Source organism: Aulostomus chinensis, chromosome 10 (assembly GCF_037954235.1).
Source record: "Aulostomus chinensis isolate RoL2024-O1b breed Wild chromosome 10, RoL_Achi_v1.0, whole genome shotgun sequence".
Classification (NCBI taxonomy): domain Eukaryota; kingdom Metazoa; phylum Chordata; class Actinopteri; order Syngnathiformes; family Aulostomidae; genus Aulostomus; species Aulostomus chinensis.
The window spans coordinates 5,286,381-5,308,945 of NC_141329.1; the positions used below are offsets into that span (position 1 = coordinate 5,286,381).

Consider the following 22,565-nt stretch of genomic DNA (forward strand, 5'->3'; position numbering starts at 1 on the left):
TTTTTTGAAGAAATCTGCACAGGAAAACGTGCATTGATTAAAAGTACTGCATGACAGTAACCCTAATTTTTTTTTTCCTCTTCATTTTCTCTTGTGTTACTCAGCTTTTATCTCTAAGTGGTTCATTCTTCCTGTGCGAGTCACCTGATAAGGGCTACAGACACATTAGCATTGCAGCTCTGATGAGAAATCAGCTCTACCTAACAACGCGACAGGGACTGTAAAGAATTATATTATTTGTGTTCATATACGAAAAGTCAGATGAATTGTTTTCTGGAACCTAAAGGCAGGGAGGAGTCAGCACAAAATAGATAAATTGAAAACCATTGAGAAATATTATAGGACCCTCGTGTTCAAAAGGCCACAGGGTCTGTTGTTACTCATCAAAGAAACTGTATTGTTTTAATGTTGTCAGAATCGATCAGGAAACTAATCAAGACAACTCTTTAATTGCTGTTGTACCTGAAAAAGAACACGTCAAAACTGAATATTTTATTAACCTTACTGCTGACACACAATGAATCACAATATTTCTATATTTTAGAGGATGAAGGGGCCTTAACGACCCAATAACAATGGGTGGTCCCCGGTTCTTCATCATCTCCGTGACACCTCGTATTTACTCTTTAGCTTGGGTGGAATGCTTTGAGAATGTGTGGGAGTAACACAGGAATTTGTTGCTGCTTTCGTGTTTCCCTGCTTCAGTTTGGATTTGACTCTTTATGGCATGACAGCATTAATCTGACTGTTGACCTCATTCGTAGTAAGACAGTACTTACATCAAGGTGTTTACATGAGGGGTTTTTTTGTATCATTTTTTTGTTATTGGTAATATTAACCCATCATTTCTATGTCAGTTTCCTTCATGGATTGACTGACATTATTTCTGTCGTGTTGATATCATGGTACATTGTTTAGTGTTTTCTTGCCAGTGATGCAGAAAATGGTGCCTGCCTAAAATGCACTTCAGCATTGTTACTAAGAGCCGAACACTGTCATAATTATTACAATTGCTCACTCCAACTATGACCTTATTCAGTTTAGGTAGTTAGAAAATGCTGTTTACTTGGCAGTTTAATCTCAGAATATCGCCATCCATGTAACATAGCCAGTAACATTTTCTTAAAAATCCAGCATATCAAGAAGAGTCTAGACTGACAATTACATTGCGCTGATTTTCTGTGTGTGTGTGTTTGTCGAAAAAAAACAGAATTTAGACATGAGTCAGATGAAGAAAACTTCTGGAGCCTTCGGCCATCATTCATGAGTCTTTTGACTTGATGCTGCATGTTTAGCATGTCCTGTTCTCACAGGACACTGTGTGTGTGTGTGTGTGTGTGTGTGTGTGTGTGTGTGTGTGTGTGTGTGTGTGTGTGTGTGTGTGTGTGTGTGTGTCCGTGTGTGTGTGGCGTAGGTTCATGTTGCAATGGGGCTCATTTGTGCCTTTGTTTACTGCAGTGCTACCTCACAGTGGGCTCTATTTCTGCAGTAGTTACAGTGGGAATCAAACTCTTTTTTTTTTTTAAACAACAAAATAACACTCAACTCGCTGCAGATGCATAGCTGAAGGAAATGACCTGTTCTGTTGCACTTGGCCTCAATACTCCACCCTAAAACTATAATATGCAAGTTTACATGTAAATTAACATCCCTGAAGCTCTTTTCAGATGAGGAGTTTTTAAATTTTGTGTCTATGGCAACACTGAGAAAATAGTTTTGTCCCTGAGTAACTCTGCACCAGCCAAACAGTCAAATGTAAACCCAGTGTCTCTCGCCAGTGGATGCATATTCACAACCTCCATCCATGTTGTTTCATCAATTCTAGAAGGAGGAGACAAATTTGACCGTGCAAAGCTTAAAGATAAGAGCGACCACACATAGTGAAAGTCTCTGAGAAGTGCTGGTAACGAGAACAGTAAATCGATAGAGAAAGAGAAAGCGGCTACTCAATCTCTGGATGCAGTGATGTTTCGGCCCTATGAAAGAAATTGCATTATAGCTTTACCAGTTTCCCCTCATTTCAGTGTGGATTGCCCTATAGAAGCATATAAAACTAACATATGGTGTTTGTGTGTCTTGTTGGTCTCTTGAGAGTCCATCTATCTCTTCCTCCATTTCTCTCTTTCCTCTGCTTGGTTCTTAATTTTCTTTTCACTGTCCACTGGCACATTTTCACTTGCTTCCTCTCTCTCTCTCTCTCTCTCTCTCTCTCTCTCTCTCAGTCACTCCAAACGTTATTATCTAAGATGGTAATGTTGTTTCTCATCCAAGAACATGATCGCCTAATTATTGAAACAGTCGCAGCTTTCGGCCACTCCATCATGACTTACTCTCCTCTGTCCACTGTCCTCCCTCCTTACCTCATTTGTTCTCTTGCTTCTGTGCCTGATTCCCTCCTCTTTACGTGCTTTTACAGAGACCATTTAAAAAGATAATTGAAATGGACACTGAGAGAGAAACTGCAAGAGAGATGCAAAGGAAGGAAAGATTGTAACAGAGCCACTGCACCAGCAAAGAGACAGAAGAGTTTTTATTGGCTGTCCTTCCAAAAAAGAAAAAAAGATAGAAATCAAGATGAGTTGCCAGTTTGGCTAAAAAACAAATCAGTTTCTGAGTTGCTCACAAAATAATCAAAAACACTCATAATTATCTTGATTAGACTCATGAATGTTTCAATGTAAGCAATGTGGTGCACGTATCACACATGGACGGTGATGTACAAACTGTAACTGTTCATGTATATTTGTCTGAATCGCCGCTTCACGTGTCAGTTATACATTATCGATAATAAAGAGCTGTTCAGTTGCTCCGTCATGTTTTACAATGTAAGCGAGCACCCTGTAAAACTCAGAAATCTACTCTTACAAGGGCAGCGAGGTTGTTTATATGTTTTAAATGAATAAATCTGTCAATACATTCTTCCTCTGTCTCGTCAACATTTTTGATGACATCGTATAAGAAATCATTGATTCTGATGCTCAAAATTGCATAAACTAATCAGATCCATCTGTTATCACCAAAGCAGTTTTCAAAAGAGGATGGCATTTAGTTCAGCAACTTTTCAGTACCGTGCAAACCCTATAATAATCAAACCATTTAGGTTAAATGCATGTTGAAATTAATTATTTTAATATTAATATTAATATGTCACGTAGTCCTGACAGTAGAATAATCCTCTACCCAGGTGTGTAAATGATCAGTCTTGATAGAGCCCATATTCACTTCATGAATAAAAGCCATGAGAGTCATTTCAGTCGAGAGGCTCTGAAACTTAGCACTCAATATATCATGTATCTCCCACCCCCCGTTTTTTCCAGGGTTGGACGAAGTTCTATGAGTTTTCTCTGTCAGACCTCCGTGCTGGCTTTGAGATCATCCACAGGCTTTTTGAAGGTAGGAGGACTGCTCACAGCCAAAAGATCACCATTCAGTAGGAACCTCTGCTGTGTTGCTCGGCTCTGGAATAAATTTACACTGCCCCTAATGGAACATGAAGACTCCAAATGTGCACTTCTACATGCACGTGTGCTCTTTGTTATGAGTGTATACGCAATATTAATGCTATTCTATATGCTGTCTTTACACATGTTTATGGCTTTTCTTGTGTTTTTGAAGGTGGTAAAGCTTTTCAGTGGGAGTTTGTCCACGGCCTTTTGGAGAGTGCCATCTACGGTGGACGCATCGACAACCCCTCCGACCTCCGCATCCTACGCTCTTATCTGGAGCAGTTCTTCTCCGCACGTCTCTTCTCCTCCTCCTTGTCCTCCCTCTCAGCTGGACAGAGAAAGAGCAAAGGAACACTCATTTTTCCCACTCAGATCAGCCTTCCAAACTCTTGCTCCATATTGGTGGGTTAACATGATGAAACACTATCAACAGGCATAAATTGTAAATCCCCTTTTTCAAGCACGGGCTGTCGCGCAGGCTGTAATCTCCCTGTAATATCTCCTGTTGGTATTCAAAAAGCATCCCTGCCACACGGAAATGTTCCAAGAGAGAACCTCTGTCTTCTGGAAGCCTAAACTGCAATTTAGTGACTCTGCTACCTAAATGACCCACGTGCATTAATTGAGAGGTACTGAATTACCGGTAATGCTTGGAAGCTTTTCCCCAACATGCCGCTCTTGGTGTCATCAGCAGGAAAGTATTGATAGTCCACATTGTGTTAGCGGCATTTGGAAGGACAAAGGCCTTGTTCTGACCACCAGCTCAGATCAGATTTTTTGTCATGTCCAGATTTTATCTAGATTGAGTTGAAAAAAAAACGCATAAAAAAACTATTTTTGCAAACCTGATCAGAATCACACTTCAAATCTGAATCAAATGAGGTTTGGACAGATGTGTTTGGACGCTCAAAGAAGATTTCAAAGTGCCTGTTGGGACACTTGCAACTCATCTCTCCATGGTAACCCCCCCCTCGCCTCAAGTTTGTAGTTAGATCTCATTGCTTCGAAATAGCAGTGTGGATAGTTTGTGAATAAATGCAATTGATGCATGGAAGACAGTTACATCAGTGGCTCAGGCAGGTTAAGTCATACCAATGTACTGATTTAGAGCAAGTGGGATGTGTGGTGAAATAATTCATTGTTAATGAGTAAAATATTATTTACATTGTAGAGCTGTGATCACTGACAGCTTCGTTTTGATACACAGCTGTGCATGAGGGCTACCGCTCGTGCACTCTTCTGCATAGTTTAAAAAAGCCTTGAAAATGTTCAGGCATGTGGGTGCAGATTATAAAAAGGAGAAAAAAAAACCTCTTCAGGTAGGTGGCAGGTGCATGATTTGACCATTAACACGTATTCAAATGAAGCCAGAGTCAATCTGCACACCACTACTGCACAAGCGTGTGTGTGAATTTGGGTGTGTGACCTCTTAGTGCCTGTGTGTCTTCCCAGGACTACCGCAGTGTAATAGAGAATCTCCCAGAGGATGACAGGCCTGCATTCTTTGGTCTGCCTGCCAACATAGAGAGAACCTCACAGAGAATCATCAGCTCCCAGGTGCAACACACACACGCACACACTCACACATACACACACTCACGCACACATGCACACACTCAGCCACCTGCTCATTCCATAAACACACTGACAGCCTCAATCTTTACTGTAGCTCACACAAACACACACACACACACAAAAGTACATCAATATAAACACAAAGGCACAAACACACACACACACACACACACATTCTCAACTGTGTTACCCAAGCTAACACATACTGATACGCTCCCAAATCCACATGCAGTCACATTCATGCCTCACTGCCTGTGTCACACAAAATCACAGTTATACACATTTACTGACATTTCTCGCTGGTAAGATATTCAGAACAGGACAATGTAGAACTTCAGGTTCTAGGAGCAGAGCCTGCAGAACGTCAGTTACTCCTGCTGGACAGTAAAGCATCTTTTAACATTGGAACATGGAATGTCTCTTCAGTAACAGACAGTGTTTGCTTCGGCACACTGCGTGTAAAGCCAAATTATCTACTCAAGTAGAAACTTGTTTTGTTTTTGTTTTTTTACATTGACTATCACTCGATTTATCATTTAGTCTGTCAGTAATATCCTGTATCTGACTGGGGTTTTTGTCGTATTTATTGTGTTCTTTTCATGCAACATCAGTGGGCCGCGACAGCACAAATATCAGAATCAAAACTCTCGCTGATGCCGTGTGTCAGCAAGTGAAGCCGGTCAGCTGTTAAAGCAAATCTCTGCTCTGTCAGTCAACAAGTGTTTTCTGTACAAAGGTGGTCCTGCCCTCTCGCTTCTCCACATTAGCAGCTATTTGTTGCCTCATCACAACATGGTTGAGAAAACCAATTTGACTCCAAATTACTGTTCAGATTGCAGTCGCTATAATTGCTCGTCCTGATTGTAGGTGAAATGTGCGGTTATGACATTGCAGTTAATTCAGTTGAACCAAGGCTTGCTGTGTGTGTATACATGTGTATGAGTTCATACATTTGTGCGCGTTTTTACCCGTGTTCATGAGGCGGCCCCGGTCTTGTCGTGATACCGTGATCCTGAAGCAGTCCTTGAAAAGTGTATTTTAGATTCAGGGTTCCTTGTAACATTGAATGATTATATCAGGCAGCCATCTGTTTCCATTTATTTCACTGAAAAATTTAATTGACCTTGCAAAGACATGAAACTTGGTTTACATCAGTTACCCGTGCACGAGAGGGAATATCACGTCTGCTTCTATTACTGTCAAGGTTATGTTATCACTGTGTAATATTGCATTGTAAGTGTTAGATCTAAAAAAGTCTGTACTGCAACAATAATGTAATTTTGACAGAGCGCCATGTTCACTGTAGAGACAGATGAGCGAGGGAACCAGGAAAGCGTTCTGTTTTTCAACCATTTTCATAAAGTATATAGTATCAGCAGACTACAGGGAGATTAAATAAATTAAATGCAAATATCTGTGCCCATCTACAAGAGTTAACATGTTTTTCACTCCTCAGATTAGCATTCAACCACCTCACCAACTCTCCCTGGACCACACGAAGGAGCAGCATTATCGTTGTCATGACTTGTACCAAGTATTAGATATTTTATGTTGCTGGATGTTGCCTCTTGCAGCCCAGTCTTCCATGATATTACTGCATCTATGACGTCAAGAAACCACCTTATATATATAACCACCCTATATATATATATATATATATATATATATATATATATATATTTATTTATTTACTAATTTTTTAATATATATATATATATTTATTTATTTATATATATTTATTTATTTATATATATATATATATATTTATTTATTTTATATATATATATATATATATATATATATATATATATATATATATATATATATATTTGTTCTAATTTAATCATGACACATACATAAAGAGGAAATCTACCCATTTTTCTTACAAGCCATGACAGCTTTTGTCTCTGCCTCTGGTATCCCTGAATGGTGCGATCAGAAGTGACAGCTCTAAGTGCAGGCGTGATCAGATTTCTGTGTCTTTTAGCAGCTTGAAGGCAAACGTGTCCAGGAAGTACGCCTCAGGGAGTGACGTCCGCCGTAAAAGCAGAAATACATCATTATGATTACGGACATCATGTGATCCCTGTAAACTGCTGTAAACATAAACTATACTAAATATCTCGTGTCATTAAATCGAAAATATCCCTTAATAAAAAGAAAAGAAGAAAAAAAAGGAGCAGGAAAGGATAGAGTGAGATGTTTGTGTGTGTGTGTGTGTGTAATTGTCCTAGTAAACACACTTAACCACACAGGACCATTAGAGCTGGTGTGTACAGTTCCCATGTGGGTGCTCATGCATTTAAGTCCATTCTTCCTGTAGCGTGGAACCACTAACCTAGTTTAACACTCCCACAAGGCCAGTGTGTGTGTGTGTGTGTGTGTGTGTGTGTGTGTGCATGCGTGCGTGCGTGCGTGCGTGCGTGCGTGCCCTTCTGTCATTAGTCTCTGTCACTTTCATGCTCTCTGTTATTGGCCTCCTCTCTCATGCTTGTCTGTGGGCAGAACATCTGAAGAGCATCACCAGTCCTGTTCACTGTCGTTTTAAGATAATAAGAATCGGACAGACAGTAAGGCTCCTGAATGAGGATCTTGTAACTTCCAGACATACAAGCGCTGGTTCCCTCTTTCTGCGAAGTTTTACCTGCATTTCGTAAAACTGATTTTTCTTTATATCAGTTTGTCTAAAGGAATGTGATCAGCCGTCATGAAGGTCATTATTCACAGCTCTTCAGTAACTGAAGAAGGTCTCCTGCACGTATGGGTCTCACTGTATCTGTGCTTACATTTGCACACACCAGTTCTTCTCAGCAGACGATTGATCGACGTGTTGTCCAAGACCTCAAGGAACATTCGCCTGATTAAATAGCATCAACCCCAGTCCCAGATTAAATTGATTCCAGTTAAATCCTTGACTAGATCTACCTTGTTGGAGTAAACCGTTGTTACATGATACTTTTTTTCTTTCCGGAGTTGCATATAAATGCAGTGGCTGCCAGGTTTTACTTTTTTTTAAATTTTCTTTCTTTTTTTTTCTTTTTTTTTTACTTTAGCTTTGATAAAGATTAATATATTTGAATCCCAAAATATGTACATACATAAATGTCCATCCTAACCTGTGCCATAATTTATTGTTGTAGTGACATTTAACATTTTCTGGTGTCTGCTCCTGCCTTCTTGTCCTCTCTCTCTCTCTCTCTCTCTCTCTCTCTCTCTCTCTCTCTCTCACTCTCACACACACACACACACACACACACACGTATATATTCACACTTTACCTCCTGAGCAGAGAAGATAAAGCAGGTGGTACTGAGTTCCCCAGGACCAAATGGAAACCATTTATCAGACTCTCTGCTTTCCTCACAATATGCACGCACACAACTACACAAGAATTACCACAAATGCACAAACACACACCCTAAGTCTAAAATCACAATGTGGTCCTCTTAGTCGGAAGCTTAGAGGACCACTTGCTTGATTGGGTGTGCAAGGAGACACTATTAGATGTATTTCAGGTTTTGGCCTTTTTTTGGTCCTGCAGCTGCTGTGTATGTTGATGACAGCTGATTACAGTAGTTTAGAGTGGACACCGGATTTTCTTTGAAATCCAACTCAACCAATGGCAGAAAACAGTAAGATTTGTAATCTATTTTGCTGTACACTTACTCTTTTTTTTTCAACAATTCTTCATCTTTCAGGTGATTTCCCAGCTGCGTGTCATGAGCCGTTCAGAAGCAACAGGGTCAAAGTTTGACAGAGAGCTCTGGTCGAACGGACTTTCCCCCATCCTCAACCTGTGGAAGAAACTCAACCAGGTTAGTTCCTCTTTCGCTTCCTCTGTCCTGCTGTTCTCATTCCTGGAATTTCTTAATTATTTTTTTTTTTATGTGGTGTGTGTGCGTGCACACCGTCTATCTTTCAGGGCTCTACTCTGATCCACCAGAAAGTAGCGCCTCCCATGGATGGGCAGGGTTCACCTGTCCTGTCATTCATAACTCTTGAGCAGTTCAACGCTATACGCTTGGTTCAGGTGCGCTTGTAATGTTATAAATTATATGCTAATGTAAAATTTATAACATAACACAATGTTATGATTTGTTTTCCAAAATTTCTCTTTCATATTTTTTTAATCAAATAAACATGAGATGAGTCTCTTATATGAAATGAAAATGTGTAATTCTGACCATGAATAACTAAAAAAAAAAGGGCATCGGAGACTCGACATGCTCATTTATACTTTGTGTTATCTTGAATGAAGAGCACCTTGATGGTGTCTCTGAATTTAAAGAGGCTAATCAGGAAATAATCAGAGAGTTGACAAAGGACATGTCTGGTGAGAGAGCAGACCGTTACAATCACAGGTCACCATGACAAATGTGTGGCTGTCGTCTCAGGGTATTCACCAGTCCCTCGCAGCGCTGAGCAAGGTGATCAGAGGGACCCAGCTGCTAACACCTGAGGTCCAAAAGCTGGCCACTGCTCTACTCAACCAAGAGGTAAGAACTGGTAAAGAGAACGGGACATATAGATTTCATATTATTTAGTTATTCACATGAATAGGTCAATTTAAAAAGTGTGTTACAAGTGATAGATTAATGAAATTACAGTTTTAAACACAGCTAAGCGTACTCGTTCATTCCTGGTCCTGTAGCCGTGCTTTCTCCGAGACATCGGTGAAGTTTTGTTTGGCACCAAAATGGCGAGTTTAGTTTAGTCTCAGATTTCTCATTGATCTCTTTTCTTTGTGATCAGACCAACAAAAGTGGACACTTCACAGCTGTAAATGGTTGCTAACAGCATCAGCAGTTTCAGAGCTCCAGCAAGCTCAGGATGCTCAGGTTAGATGTAGAGCCAAAAGCCTGTCAGACTTGTCTCTCGAGTCGATGAGGATTTTTTTTTTTTTTTTTAAATGTAATGCTATATTTTCCTGGTTTATGATTTTCCTCAGGTAACGTTACATATGCTGGAACAAAACCCGATGCCGGCAATTTTCCCTGAAGTTGTAGCTGCTGATGAATCACGTGTTATGTCAAGTCGCTGCACTTGAGTTTCGATTTTCCTTTACTTGAGCCACTGAATATCTTTTCACTTTGGCCACACAAAAGAAAATGGATCACAAGTGGGTCTGCACAGAAACGCCTTCCTAGTTTGACGTGAAGGCCCGAGGGACAGCTACGCTAACACAGAGCAGAGTTGTAGCCCCCTAAGCAAACACAGCTTGCACCCTGATGTGACCGCTAGGTGGGACGCGGGCAGAAGGGACATGATGGGGTCGAGGTGGACGGACAGACAGACAATCACCTAACATCAAAGGCTGCCCCCTAAATGCTGCTCATCGCTGAGTCAGGTTCGACTGATGTCACATTTGCAAATGGCGGTTAACTTGATGCACAGTGAAACATCCTGATGAAGAAACCGTAGCCTCTGGAGTGATTTTTCTCCGTGTGACCTCAACTAATTAAACAGTTTACACAGTTCAAAATGGGATCATAGTTTCCCACTTTAGATAGGACCTTTCATTTTCTGATATATTAAGTCCAGAATGAAACATAATTACCAGCAGCTCAAACAAAATGTTAGCGGAAAACATCAGCAGAGAGCAGCATTGTCAGTTTTACTATTTAATCTGTTCTCTTCATTCACCTGAATTTATTTCTCTCATGAATAATTAACTGAATTTTTTTTTTCCTGCAGATTAAATTATGTATTCCTCTTCTAATGATAAAAACAGGCTGTTTAAATGATTTACAAAGCTCAGATACACAGGTGCATATCATTTTTCATCACACACACACACACACACACACACACACACACGCACGGACACAAACACGTTTGGTGATTCTTGCTACGACTGAATGTAAATAAGTTTGCTAGCATATAAGGCCAGATGCAGCTGCTGTTGTGGTTTCCAGCGCAGGTATCCAACTGAGCAGCTCTCAGTTTTAACCAACTATTACTGATTAGCTCATTTGCAACTAGCGACACGCCACTGAAGGAGCTGAACGGAGGAGGTGATGTGATTTAAACGCGGAGCAGGAAGAGCTCTGCAGCTCCAGATCAGCTCCATTGCCTGTCTCCTCAGCTGTGCAGTAAAAAATAATTAGATACTTGGAAATCACCCAGGCATCAGACGAGAGTTGCAAGCAGTTCTGCAAAACAGAAATAAATATCTGCACTGTCCGTTGTCAGCGTAGAACTCATTAATATGATGATGCCAGGGTTGATGCTGGGAGAACTTTTACATTAAAGGTTAAACAATCTCTGGTATTAGAACATTTTTCAAAACCATTTTTTTTCTTTCACTTAGCACAAGAAAGCTGGAGGGTGGGAGCCCAACTTAAGCTTTTCATTCAAAAATAAAAATCTGCTTGCCAGAAAGCTCCACCAGGTACTTCAACATTCCACATTTGGAGACCACCCAACTTAAACCTTTGGCTGCGATGCTAAATCCCACACGCATGCATTTTATGAACTGGTTGAGTTTGAATTTACTGGCATTAACAGGGAAAACATTGTTTTTATTGTTTTTTTTTAGTGCAAAACCAAAAAGGAAAACAGAGATTATACTGGATGAAGTATAATCTCTGTTTTCTCTTTGGTTCTGCTTTAAAACAACATATATATATGTTTGTGTGTGTGTGTATGTGTGTGTGTGTCTTAAATACCTATCAATATTTTTCAATTCCTGAGAAGATTTTGGTGACAGTAGTTAATATTGAGTGGAGAGATGGTATGGGTCCAGATTGTGTTCTGAATTTGAGCAGTGTGAAGGTTTGGAGGAGGCTCACGTTTAGCCTCCACGTAGCCTCTGGGGTTTGTAACTTTTACTCAACGCAGCAGGCGGCATCATTGACTTGTCTCACCTCACACTGATAGAGAACATCATAATGTATTCCTCGGTGTAATTTGCAGACCTCATAGTGACACAAACAACAGGAGAGTAACAGTAGCTGACAAGCAGAGACACATACGCGTTCTCTCTAGCTCCGTTATGGCTTGCGAGCTTTAACACCGTCAGGTTCCCAGTCCACCCACTCTGCATATTTAGTGCCCTGCAGTTCTTCGATCTCTGGTCGACAGTTTAGACAACATTGGCCGTCTAACCTGCTCTTGAGCTGACTGTTGTCTCCAGAGAAAATCTTTTATTTTTTTCCACCTAAACACCCACACGCGCACACACACACACACACACACGCACACACATACGTGTGTGCTAGTGCTTTCTAATCAATTGTGTCTTTGATTGATGAATAGGCTCTGGTTATTTGATTCTAACTACCTGTTAGGATTAGGGAGAGACTGCAGTACTGCAGACCCTCCCTGTTGACAGGAGATGAGATGTGAAAGCCCTTCTCTGATGTCCGCTAAAGGTCAGATGCTCTTCAAATACCTTTGTATGCGCGTCCACTCCTCTGTACTCTCACCTCTCAGTACTCCTGCTGTGGAATTTTTTTTTTTTTTTTTTTAATGGAAACAACCACAACCTAGAGAGTTAAATACTTTTTTTGAGCAAACATGAGTGGCTTTCCCTCGAGGGCTGGTTTTGATGCAGCTCAGTGAGCGTGCAACCGTCCTGGACCCTTGGCTGTCTGCGTCGACAGAGAGAGAGAGAGAGAGAGAGAGAGAGAGAGGCACATTCACTTAACCACAAAACAGCCTGACTGAGGCACAGTGTTTCACTAATTGAGAATAGCAGAATTAACTGTCTTTCAGCTGTTTGGTTGACCTAATTATGTTTTAAATCAAGGATCTGAATCCATCATTCCCTGTTTCCCTGTTTTTCAGTGTCCTTTAACGTGGCAGAATAAGTGGGATGGGCCGGAGGAGCCAATGCAGTACCTCAGAGCTGTGGTCACACGCGCTTTCGCCATGCAGGTATTATATTTATATATATACTTGTGTCTGAAATCAAAACCAGTATGCATCTATGGAATATAATTTTTTTTTTAAATCTGGGGTGAATTGTCTGTGGGTGAACTGGTAGTAAAGACATGAGCTGCTTTGCACAGGAATGAAACTTCTGATTGTCATTATGATGATTCAGGTTCCTTTCAGATCCACTATAATGTACATTTATATCATGACCTGGAGCCTAGTGGTGCATGTAACCAAATGTGCACTGATAACCAGCTAAGAGCTTCAATAATACCCACGATTATCTTCTTCTTTTTTTTTTTTTTTACTGTTTGTTGAAATCTTTTAACATCGCTGAACTCTTCCTGCTGCTCTGGATTAGTCCTCTGTGTGTCTGCAGGCTCACATCAGATGGCTATTATTCATTAATCTCCCCTTTGTCCTTGTATCAGTGGATACAGTGTTGGTTTTTACTCTTTGTGAACAATCAGGTCAAATGTTTCCTCTCAGGTTTTCATGCAAAGGGCTGCATTTCCTGCTTTCTACTGCACTCTTCATATAGCTGAGTCAGTTCAGTGTGGGAGAAGTATTTCCCACTTGGGACTTTGTACCTGGAGTCCAGTGCTTTAATGGATTTCCTGGATCCATCTTTCTCCGCTGTGCTCGGGGGCATCATGTTTTTTTGCTAGCGCTCGCTAAGTCCTCGCTCCTTTTTAAAGGCTTTTCATGCAGGGCAATGGCGACTAAAGACGACACCAGTGATGCTGTAGTCGGACCAGCATGGGCTCACATGTTCATGGTCTTGGAGTGGGCAAGTGAGTGATAACGTTACGTTATCAGGTGATTTCAGGAGGTTCATGTTTCCCGCCCTGGCTGGTACCAACTGACAGTCCATCTTGTCCTGTAATGTTCTGGAGGAACAAATTCTAAACCGTACGACAATTTAAAAAATGCTGCACTGAGAAAGAATTTAAACTAGTGACTGAGATCATACATGTATTTAGAAATTTTACTCACTTTACACAAGTGAGAATGACTTTTCTGAGACCTCTACACAGTTAGACAGACAGATGTCGCCCCCTGCTGGCCATTAGAAAGGCTTTGCATTAGTTTTTTAATTATGTAGCTGTGGCTGTCATACAGACAATACTAATATAAAAATGAACTTGTAAACTGAAAGTATGTAACTTTAGTATATGCTTCCTAATGTTTTACAGTAGAGCTGTATGCTGCTTCTTTCTGGTACTCTGCTGCCCCCTGTTGATTTGGAGTGTGAAATATGCAGTCCTTGCTTGTCCAGTTCAAAACGATTGTTCTGGCTGTTTTTGGTAGGTGTTCGAAGTGATGTTTCAACTAAAACAATGCCAAAAAAATTTTTAAAAATCCAATGTTGTTTCACAAGAGCTTCATAAAAAAAGGGGGGGGGGGGTCAATATATAAAAGGATGAGGTTCTGGGAAGTGTCAGCCATTGGTTGGTGCCAGGAAATAAAGGGTCTGGCTGAAACTCATCTCTGTCTCCTCTCAACTGTGTCTGACTATACGCCTACTTCAATATGTTCTGGCAGGCTACAGTGCACACACACACACACACACACACACACACACACGCACATTCAGAAGTACTTCATGTCTATGTGAATTTGATGCATTTCATTATTTGTGCGGAGGTGCGAGCCTCACTGCCTGAGTGTGCATGTCTACTAGCCTCTGTGCCTGCCCATCAATTCATGTGTGTGTGTGTCTCCCTCTGTCTACCTGAACTCCATCTGTCTTCGTGTACTTCTCTCTGGAGGTAGCGCTGTCCTTAGCTGTCCATTTCTGCCCATTACTACTGAGCGATATCTCTGTTAGCAGTGTGTCTGTGTCCTGTTAGCTAATCAGTCTAATAAAGGCGAAGCGAGCCAAAGCTGCTTCTGCTGCTGCTGCTGCTGCTGCTGTTGCTGTGGAGCTGCAGAAGAATAAAGCGCTAACAGCGCAGCAGTGCACACACAAGCCCAGGACGACCTTGAAAGCCCACAAAACGCACACACACACAAAATACCATACATATCAGCACACACTGGATTGCTGCATTATTAATACCTGGTGATCGTGTGTGTGTGTGTGTGTGTGTGTGTGTGTGTGTGTGTGTACATTCATCTGCCAGCAAGCATATCTCTTAAATGATATGATATGAGCATCAGTTTCATGTTCACTACATAGATTTTTTTTATAGCATCATATTCTTTCAAATTCATTTTATGTTTTATAATCACTTACAATGGTGATTCCTTCACCTCATTCACTCAGCTCGCCTCGTATTTGTCAGCAGTTTTCTTCAGCTGACTTCTAAAGAAACTAGTGTCTATGGTGATCAAGAGAAAACTGCCTACCTGATATAAAAAAAAAAGAAGAAACGCAAATGAGGGCCAGAAAAGATATAAACTGCAGTCTAAGGTCAACTCAGAAGGCTGAAACATGGCCGCTGTAGACTTCAGGCTCAAGCTGGGCGAGTGAGTGAAAACAGCTGCACCACTCACCAACATTTCTGCAGAGGAAAGGAAAACATACAAGTAGAGTGTGTCTTCAGAAATATCAGGCCTTGGACAAAGGTAACATTGTTTTGCAGCTGTTTAACTGATCCAAGCAGATGTTAATGAACACAAGAAACTAGTGACAGACACACACAGCTGGATACAGTGATTGTTGTTTTTGTGCACATTCTTGTCCCTGCATGCATGTGTCAGGGTGGACGCTGTCAAGCTGTAGCCTCTCAATGCATGTGTGTGTGTGTGTGTGTGTGTGAGTGTGTATGCAACTAGTGTGAGGATTTCAGTGGCAACTCCTCATGTCCGATCGTAACGTTAGAAACTAGGGATGTACAGGAGCACTATCAGCATCCCACGGCGCAATGTTAACAAAACACAAAAATGCAAATGAATGCTGTAGGTATTTATCAAACAACAATATGAGAGTGAACATTACAACATGTGCATTAAAACATAGACAATCATTTGACATTGAACATTTCAAATGCTCTCATCTCAATTGCAGGACAAAGGGAAAGGGATGGGCTATGAGAGACCTAAAAGTCCCTTTTGGAAAATAAAAGAATTGCGCCAGCTGGTGCATTACAGTTTCACAGGATCATGAAGGATTTCTTACTTTGGCTCATGTTTACTGACCTTCTAAAGCCTTTGCTGTCCATGCTCGCATCTTCACGGATCTTTCAGGGTGATGATTTGCAGAGTGGCTCCTGTATTCCCCACCGTCTGTGGCACCACAGCCAGCCAGTGTCTGCATGTCATTTTTTTTGTCAGTCACCTCTTCTCCTTTCACATCACCAATGAACCAAAGTGCTTCCACACATCTGATTTCCACTCTGCGACGAAGAGCACAGCACAGAGGATGTTGGGTACAGATGGGCCAGTGGTAAATGTAGTTTCTACTTCACTCCACCTTGCTTTACTGTGGAAGAAAAAACCGGGAACACCTGTAGTTTAAAACCGTGGACGGTACGAAATTGAAGATGCTCTTACAAACCTATTAGAAACTGAGTAACAGCAACCTTTTTCCACAGCATATTCTATTGGACTCCTGTGTTCAGGCCTAAATTATGCGCTTCTTGCAGTGTTTATTGTGTGCAGTATTTGGGAGATTCATTGATATTTGTGTGGGTGTTTGTTTTTCTTGTTTGTCTTTGCAGAGTTGGGTGGAGCGTGCAGCCAGACAAGCTCTTCTCTCAGACACTCTAGATCTGTCTGAGCTCTTCCACCCTGACACCTTCCTCAATGCTTTCAGACAAGAAACTGCCAGGTTAATAAAAGGAAAAAAATGTATCTTCCTGCTCTGTTTTTTTTTTTTTTTTTTTAAATGATTGCCGCAGTTAATAATATATTTTGTGATTCTTAGGTCAGTGGGCTGTTCTATGGATAGCTTGCTGTTTGTGTCATCGTGGAGGAGTCCCGTCGTACAGGCCAAGCTACAAATCAAGGTAAAATTGTACTTCATGTGATGATATTACCGCATGAATTAGCATTAGCATTAGCACTGTCATAAGCATTAGCCATTTTGAAACGTTATAGTTTGTGACCTTTATTTGTCCCTGGGGGGCAATTGGTTCTGCCGCAGCAGCAGTGAAAACAATGACAGAGTGAGACACACAACGAATACAGACACACACAATCACAGTGATAAAGATTCATGCTTGAATAAAAAATGATACATCAATTAATTATGTCTCAGCTGGATTACTGTGTTGCAATTAATGAAAAGATGCTTGTCAGAAAATGTTTCTTAGTTTAACGTATTCAGTTTGTTTGTCAAATTAATCATGGGCAAACATTCATAGTAAAACCTATGTTAATCATCAGCAAACATTTATATTAAAAAATACATGGGTTTGAAGGTATAAACTTTGGATTAATACAAGCAAACAACACAACATATGTCACATAAGGGTGGTTGATCAGGCATTTTAATCAGATTTGAGATATTGAGCTTTGGAAATATAGCCACATTTTGTCATAAAGGTTAATTTAATATTTCCTAATGCAAAAAAATTACACAAAATCATTGTGTGTTGTTTAAAAAAAATAATTCCTTGTCCTTCCCTAAAGTGTCTTGGGTTCTTCTTTGGCCCAGGTTTCACTTTTCTCTGTAGTTTTATGAAAACTGGCCCTGTAGTTTTTGTGTAATCCTGCTAAAGGACGACCTGACTGATCTAGTAACCCCCTGGGTAGGGTTATAAAGAGAGAAGGGCGGGTGATGGGGGGAGTGCAGGGAAGGGAAAATTTAAAAAAAACTCAAAAAGTCAGATTGTTCTGAAGAAATGAGCTCTCTGACACACTTAAGAGCACAATACAGCATTTCTTTTGGATTCTTCTCTTCTCTCTCTCTTCCAGATTATGGTGATTTAGTGGTTGTCTTTTAATTTCCGACTTGACGCCAGAGTTCCCTTTATTGTCTGGATTACTGTGGAAAATCCCTGAGTCATTGCACTGAATTTACTCACATTACCACTCCTCCTCATGTGGATGTGGAGATGTCTGTCTGACAGCCCCCCCCACACACACACGCACACACACACACACACTTTCCCTCTTCTCCTTATAGAGCCTCACTATTTGATACTTTTATTTCATGTTATTTTTCATCTTTTCTTCCTCGTTCTTCTCGTTTCTGTAGGTTGGAGGGCTCCAGTTGGAAGGTTGTAGTTTTGACGGTGTTCATCTTTGTGAGAACCAACATGACTCTCCCAGTGTGTCGGCAGTTCCGCTGTGCTACATGGCCTGGGTTCCACAGGTATGTGTGTTCACCGGATGATCATCCCAGTACTGGACTATGAATATTTTCCCCTAAATGTCCAGCACTGACTTGCACTGCTGGAATGATGTTACGTTCCCTTCTAGAACTCTGCTGCTGACGCTGCTGCCTCGGACGAGAGTATCTGCCTGCCCCTGTACACCAGCTCAGAGAGGGTGAAGGTGGTCACGCACGTCCGTCTGCCCTGTGGAGCCAACTCCAACCAGTGGATCCAGACTGGAGCTGCACTGTTTCTTAAACAACAATAAGATGATCCATTCTGATGGTGTTGATGATGGTATCATCAAAGACTGAACCAAAGAACATGCAGGACATATGAACACACTATGCTTGGGTGGAACAAAATATCAATACTGCAATATTTCACAATACTATCTCTTGTAATGCAGTATTGATCTACTGGCGCCAAAAAGGAGTTGTTTATTGTTATTATGAATATCCAATATACTGTAAAACTGTAAATTCTTGGAAACAGGCATCACGTTGCAGCATATAATTATGTAGTTCCTGCTAAAATAGGGGAATTTTTTTCTTCAGTTACACACAAATATCACGAGTTGCAGGAACCTTTAAACATCAGGAACAAACATTTGAAGTTTCTGAGCACTGAGATAGGCGTCTTACCCAGCTCCATCTCACTGATTCTGCAGTTTTTTTGTTAATTTCACTGATGTCATGTTGTTTTTGGCTAAAAGTTTTAGCCTTGAATGTTTTTTGTAGAGTTTTTTGTTACCTGAATGTATTTATTCAATTCAAAAATAAAAACTAACCAAAGGTTGCTAAAAAAAAAAAAATAGATAGCTGTGTTTGCATTATATGCTATCAACAACTGCACACACTTTCAATTTCATTGGATTTTGATATAGGGTATCAGCACAGAGATGTGTTTGATGGCTCTTGCACCATCTCCCACAGACACACACACACACACACACACTCACACACACACACAATCAGTCATCACAACTGTTCTACGGTAAACAATTCAGATCAGAGTTCACGCTGATCGCTCTGCATCCCTCCATTCTGCTGAAACAGGCTTTCTGGGCATGAAACACTTCACTGTCTGTTCCCAGAGCAAATGGTTCTCTCTCTCACACACACACACATACACGCACATACAAGCACTCAGTTAGTCTCTAACCTCTGTGTGATTGGCTCTCAGCTGAGGGTTGATCAGAGTCAGTGAAGCTGTGATGGATGGCCACAGAGCTACAAGGGAGTTGGTGAGTTTTGTAAGGGGTGTGTGTGTATGTGTGTTCGTTTGTAGACAGAGAATCCAGCCAAGAGCATCAAATTTGATTGATGGCTTAATTAAGTCTCGTTTTGTCTGTTACTGTTTTTGTTTTTTTTCTGTTTTCCACTCGTGCTTATGCAGTTGTGGTAATATTTTGAGTGTGTGTGTACTCCCCTGTGAGTGTGTGTGTGTGTGTGTGTGTGTGAGAGACAGAAAAGGGTTGAAATGAAGGAGGAGTGGGTATTGTGTGTGTACTGCAGTGTGACAAAATGGGAGTGTAATGGAACAGCAGGTTTAAAAAAAAAAGGGGGGGGGGGAGAGAGGATTGGATTTTGTGGAAACACTGCCCTCTGGGTCAGAGAGTCAAAAGACAGACAGGAATGGGGGCGGTGGGGGGTGCTGGGAGTGAGGAAGAGTCAGGAAAAAGGCTATAAAACCTGTATGAGAAAATTGTAGAGAAACAGGGCGACACAGATGAGCGACAGTGGGTGGAGAGGTTTAAGGGAAAGATGGATGGAGAGTGTTAAAACAAGTAATGAGTGAGTTATGGAAAAAGAGCAGGAGGGTTGAGGGAGACAGCAAATAGAAGATAGATTAATTCAAGTGGTAGTGCATTGTTTATAGCCTCGGCTTAGTCCAACCCTCGTCAGTTGTGTTGTTCAAATTCTCTGCAGTGAAAAATAAGTGGCGAACTCAATGACCTTCAGTGCATCTGTGCAGACGCAAGCTCCAAAACACTGACTCAAACAGCAAGATGTGTTCCACCATTAAGTTTCAATGACTTTTAATCCTTTAAGCAGAGGTGGAGAATAAACAACGTCACAGCAAACAGAAAAAAGTATGCTTAAGGCTTGTTTCCAAGGTAATGTGTCTACAGAGTTGTTAATTCATCACAAATTAGCATGCCAGGTTTGAGAATCTATTGTGATAAAAATCTGACTCTGATGGTGTTCAGCCACAGCTTCAATAATATGTTTTTTTTTTTTATCTCAAGCCCACACAAAATGAGTAATCAGCTTCCGAACAATGATTTAAATTCAACACTTGTCACATTTCTACAACTGTCTCAAACCCATAAAACCCACACTGGAATGAAGCTGCATACATAACAAGCTAACGCAACCTTGAAGGATGAGTGGGTTAGTCCGTCAATCAATAGTTTCAACTTCCTCAACTTGGCTGTCGCAAACAACCCGAAGACATCTGGTGTCTATTTAACATGTAAATCCTTAAAAAACAGGCGAATGCATGTGTGGACCTACGTTGAAAAAACAAACAGGAATATGTAGAGTATTATCTGAGAACCGTTTCCAGCTCATCCCAGCTGGCACTGCACATCCGTTTAACATCAAAAACACGCTGGACTCCATGCTGCACAGAGTTTTTGTTGTTTTGTTTCAAAAACAAAGAAATACAGAAAAACACAAATGCATAAACAAGAAAAATAATACATAAATGACCCCCATATTTGTTTTCCTGTCCTGCAGAAGCGTAATCCTATCACCTCCGATTTGTTTCATTGTCAGCTAACGGTGAGCAGAGTGTTGTGGCTTTCAGAGAGGAGAAAGATTCTGCATTTGGGTTCCGGATTTAAAATGTTAATCAGTGCTGCGTCAGGCAGTAGCCGCATTTCCATATCCATGACAGAACCACAGAAAGTTCAGATGAGCCAGCTGCATCTGACGGCAGACTGAGAGCAGGATTCTTGTGCACCTCCGTCAAATATTAAAATCCTCCTCCTTAGCACAGAAAACTGCTGGTATTGACAAAGTTAAAAAACAAAACACTGCAGTGTTTTAACACCTTACATGATCATCTTGTCATGTGTTAAGGAGGCCAAAATTCTAGGTCCAGGACTGGGAGGCTGAGACAGCCTGTGATTATCTCTCTTCCCGCCTCCATCAGTTTCTCCAGTGGATGAATTCTGATTCCCTCATTTCACTGTTTTGTTTCCCAGTAACAACCATGGATTACAGATGACATCACAGCGTGTCTGAGACATCAGCAGGCAGCTTTCAGGGTTGAGAATTTGGCCTCCAAACTGACACCGTCCACCGTGGAGCGCTGTGAATGCACCTCTGCATAGATCACAAATATCAGCGGCAGGGAAAAGTTCTTCTCAACGTTTGCATGGACCTTGGTGTCTCTTTGTCTTTTGGTTCAGTGTTAATGTTCAGGATATGGTATTTTATTCATTGTCAGAAAACCTTTTATCATTGAGCAGTTGACTTAATTCCCTAAAATGTTAACTTAATACTCCTGTCAGTGTTTCTGACTTAAGATCTGGAGTTGACCCCGCAGTGTTCAAAGAGAGCGGGTTATATACAGAGAACGTGTTTCATTGGACAATTTTAATAAAAGCTGCTTCTTCTCCTTCTTCAGACAGATGCTCAGTTTTATAAATGTCTGCAGCTGTCATTTTTCCATTAAAGACACAACAGTAATCTCACTGGTTTGGACCTAGTAAGACTTTGGAGATGGTGACCCTTACCTGCAGGATAAAACCTTCAGGTGTAGAGCGAGCGATGACAAAGCATGAGACAAGCAGGAACTTTGCAGTGCTGGGTTTGTCTCTACTTTTTTCCGTTGAGTTGCATGACAGAAATGGGGCGGGTCAAGCAAAGCACAGTCTTACAGGTGGACCCCAACCTGACCCCCCCTCTCTCCGAGCCCCTCACTGCTCTCACAACTGGCCGGTCTTCTGACGGCCTCGAGCATTTACCACACACTCGAATAAATTTAGAAAATATATTTACAAATTAACATTTACATTTACACAAATAATCTACAAATGAATACCGCATAACACAGATTAAACAAAATACCTAATAAACTGAATACATATTAAAGAAAAGCTAGATACAACACAACCCTCTATCTTCTCCCCTCTCTGCTCCTGGTCTAGTCTGGTCTGGTCTGGATCCATCACCTGGAGTTCCGTGGCTGCAAGCTCATGAATGCACCCATGAGAACACGCCCCTCCGGAAGTCAGCCTCAAAGAGGCAGTGGTTCGTAGGGAAACCCAAAATAAAAGCACCAAAACAGCAACAAAAAAGAACTTCGTGTATTAAGCAGTTCGTCCAACTTTACACCTCTGTGTTTGAGAGTGTGATTGTCACCGTAGTGAGGGGGATGATTGCCAGCC

General features: G+C 41.1%; 1 protein-coding gene across 3 annotated transcripts in view; it reads left to right on the forward strand.

The window, feature by feature from the left end:
* Positions 1–18,987, forward strand: part of dync2h1 (dynein cytoplasmic 2 heavy chain 1) — a 96,822-nt gene extending 77,835 nt beyond the window's left edge. For all 3 annotated transcript variants that reach the window (XM_086215729.1, XM_086215731.1, XM_086215730.1), the window contains 11 exons: positions 3,318–3,393; positions 3,616–3,848; positions 4,899–5,003; positions 8,720–8,836; positions 8,944–9,051; positions 9,416–9,517; positions 12,810–12,899; positions 16,565–16,674; positions 16,771–16,852; positions 18,046–18,162; positions 18,270–18,987. In XM_086215729.1, coding sequence (XP_086071855.1) covers positions 3,318–3,393; positions 3,616–3,848; positions 4,899–5,003; positions 8,720–8,836; positions 8,944–9,051; positions 9,416–9,517; positions 12,810–12,899; positions 16,565–16,674; positions 16,771–16,852; positions 18,046–18,162; positions 18,270–18,431 — 1,302 coding nt within the window. In that variant the 3' untranslated portion in view covers positions 18,432–18,987. The remainder of the gene's footprint in view (positions 1–3,317; positions 3,394–3,615; positions 3,849–4,898; positions 5,004–8,719; positions 8,837–8,943; positions 9,052–9,415; positions 9,518–12,809; positions 12,900–16,564; positions 16,675–16,770; positions 16,853–18,045; positions 18,163–18,269) is intronic.
* Positions 18,988–22,565: the final 3,578 nt, after the last annotated feature.